Consider the following 775-nt stretch of genomic DNA (forward strand, 5'->3'; position numbering starts at 1 on the left):
TTTTTTTTTTCTTTTTAAAGAGCTGTTTTGTTGGTTGCGTCGTTGGTTTGAAATTTTTTTTTTTTTTTAGACAGTCGAAGTCCGCGGGGCTTTTGGGGTTTTTTTGGTAGTGTTTTGTTTGGTTTTTTTCTTTTTTTTTTTTTTCCTCTCTCACTTGCTCGGGTTTTGCTTTTAAACATCACCGGGTTTTAATTTTTTTATTTTTTTTTCTTTTTCCGTTAAACGTCGCTTTGCTTCTGCTTTGCTTTGTCGGCGGTGTTTTTGTCGGAGGTGGTTTGTGTCAAGTCCGTCAACTGTTGTACTGACAGGCGTTTAGACTAGAGCCGGGGCTTTGCAAACTGCTGTAGCCGAAACTGGAGTGCTGCTTTGATTTCAGTCTGAGGCTGGCTAAGCTGGAGTTGCAAGTGTCCCGGTAGACGCTGTAGGGCGAACCCGGTGGCCCGTAGGGACAGGCCGGGGAGGACATGGCCGAGTTGAGCGAGGAGCCGCTGATGTTGTTGATGTTGTTGAGGCCGGAGTTGGCCATGCCCGGCACGGCCGAGTGGCCCATACTGGAGGGCATGTTCATGGAAGAGATGCTACTGGGCGCCGAGAACATAGACTGGGAAGAGAGGGGGCTCATGGAGTTAAAAAAAGTGAAGCTTTTGGTGGAAAGCGGAGCCGGGGTGAGGCTTTTGGTGGCCCAGTTGTTGTAGGGGTAGCCGGCGTACATGTCGTCGTAGGGCTGCATCAGCCCGCTGAACTGCGGCACGTAGCCGTTCTTGCACAGGTCCAT

The 775-nt window shown here is 49.7% G+C and overlaps 1 protein-coding gene across 1 annotated transcript; it reads right to left on the reverse strand.

Moving 5' to 3' along the window:
* Nucleotides 1-249: 249 nt before the first annotated feature.
* LOC104458833 (pituitary homeobox 1) lies at nt 250-775 on the reverse strand. Its single transcript, XM_010079420.1, has one exon. The coding sequence runs from the start codon at nt 773-775 to the stop codon at nt 290-292; it is 486 nt and encodes a 161-aa protein (XP_010077722.1). The 3' UTR covers nt 250-289.

This window comes from Pterocles gutturalis, unplaced genomic scaffold (genome assembly GCF_000699245.1).
Source record: "Pterocles gutturalis isolate BGI_N339 unplaced genomic scaffold, ASM69924v1 scaffold4184, whole genome shotgun sequence".
NCBI lineage: Eukaryota > Metazoa > Chordata > Aves > Pterocliformes > Pteroclidae > Pterocles > Pterocles gutturalis.

Coding starts and splice junctions, on each gene's coding strand:
- LOC104458833 (XM_010079420.1), bottom strand. CDS start 775: ATGGACCTGTGCAAGAACGGCTACGTGCCGCAGTTCAGCGGGCTGATG.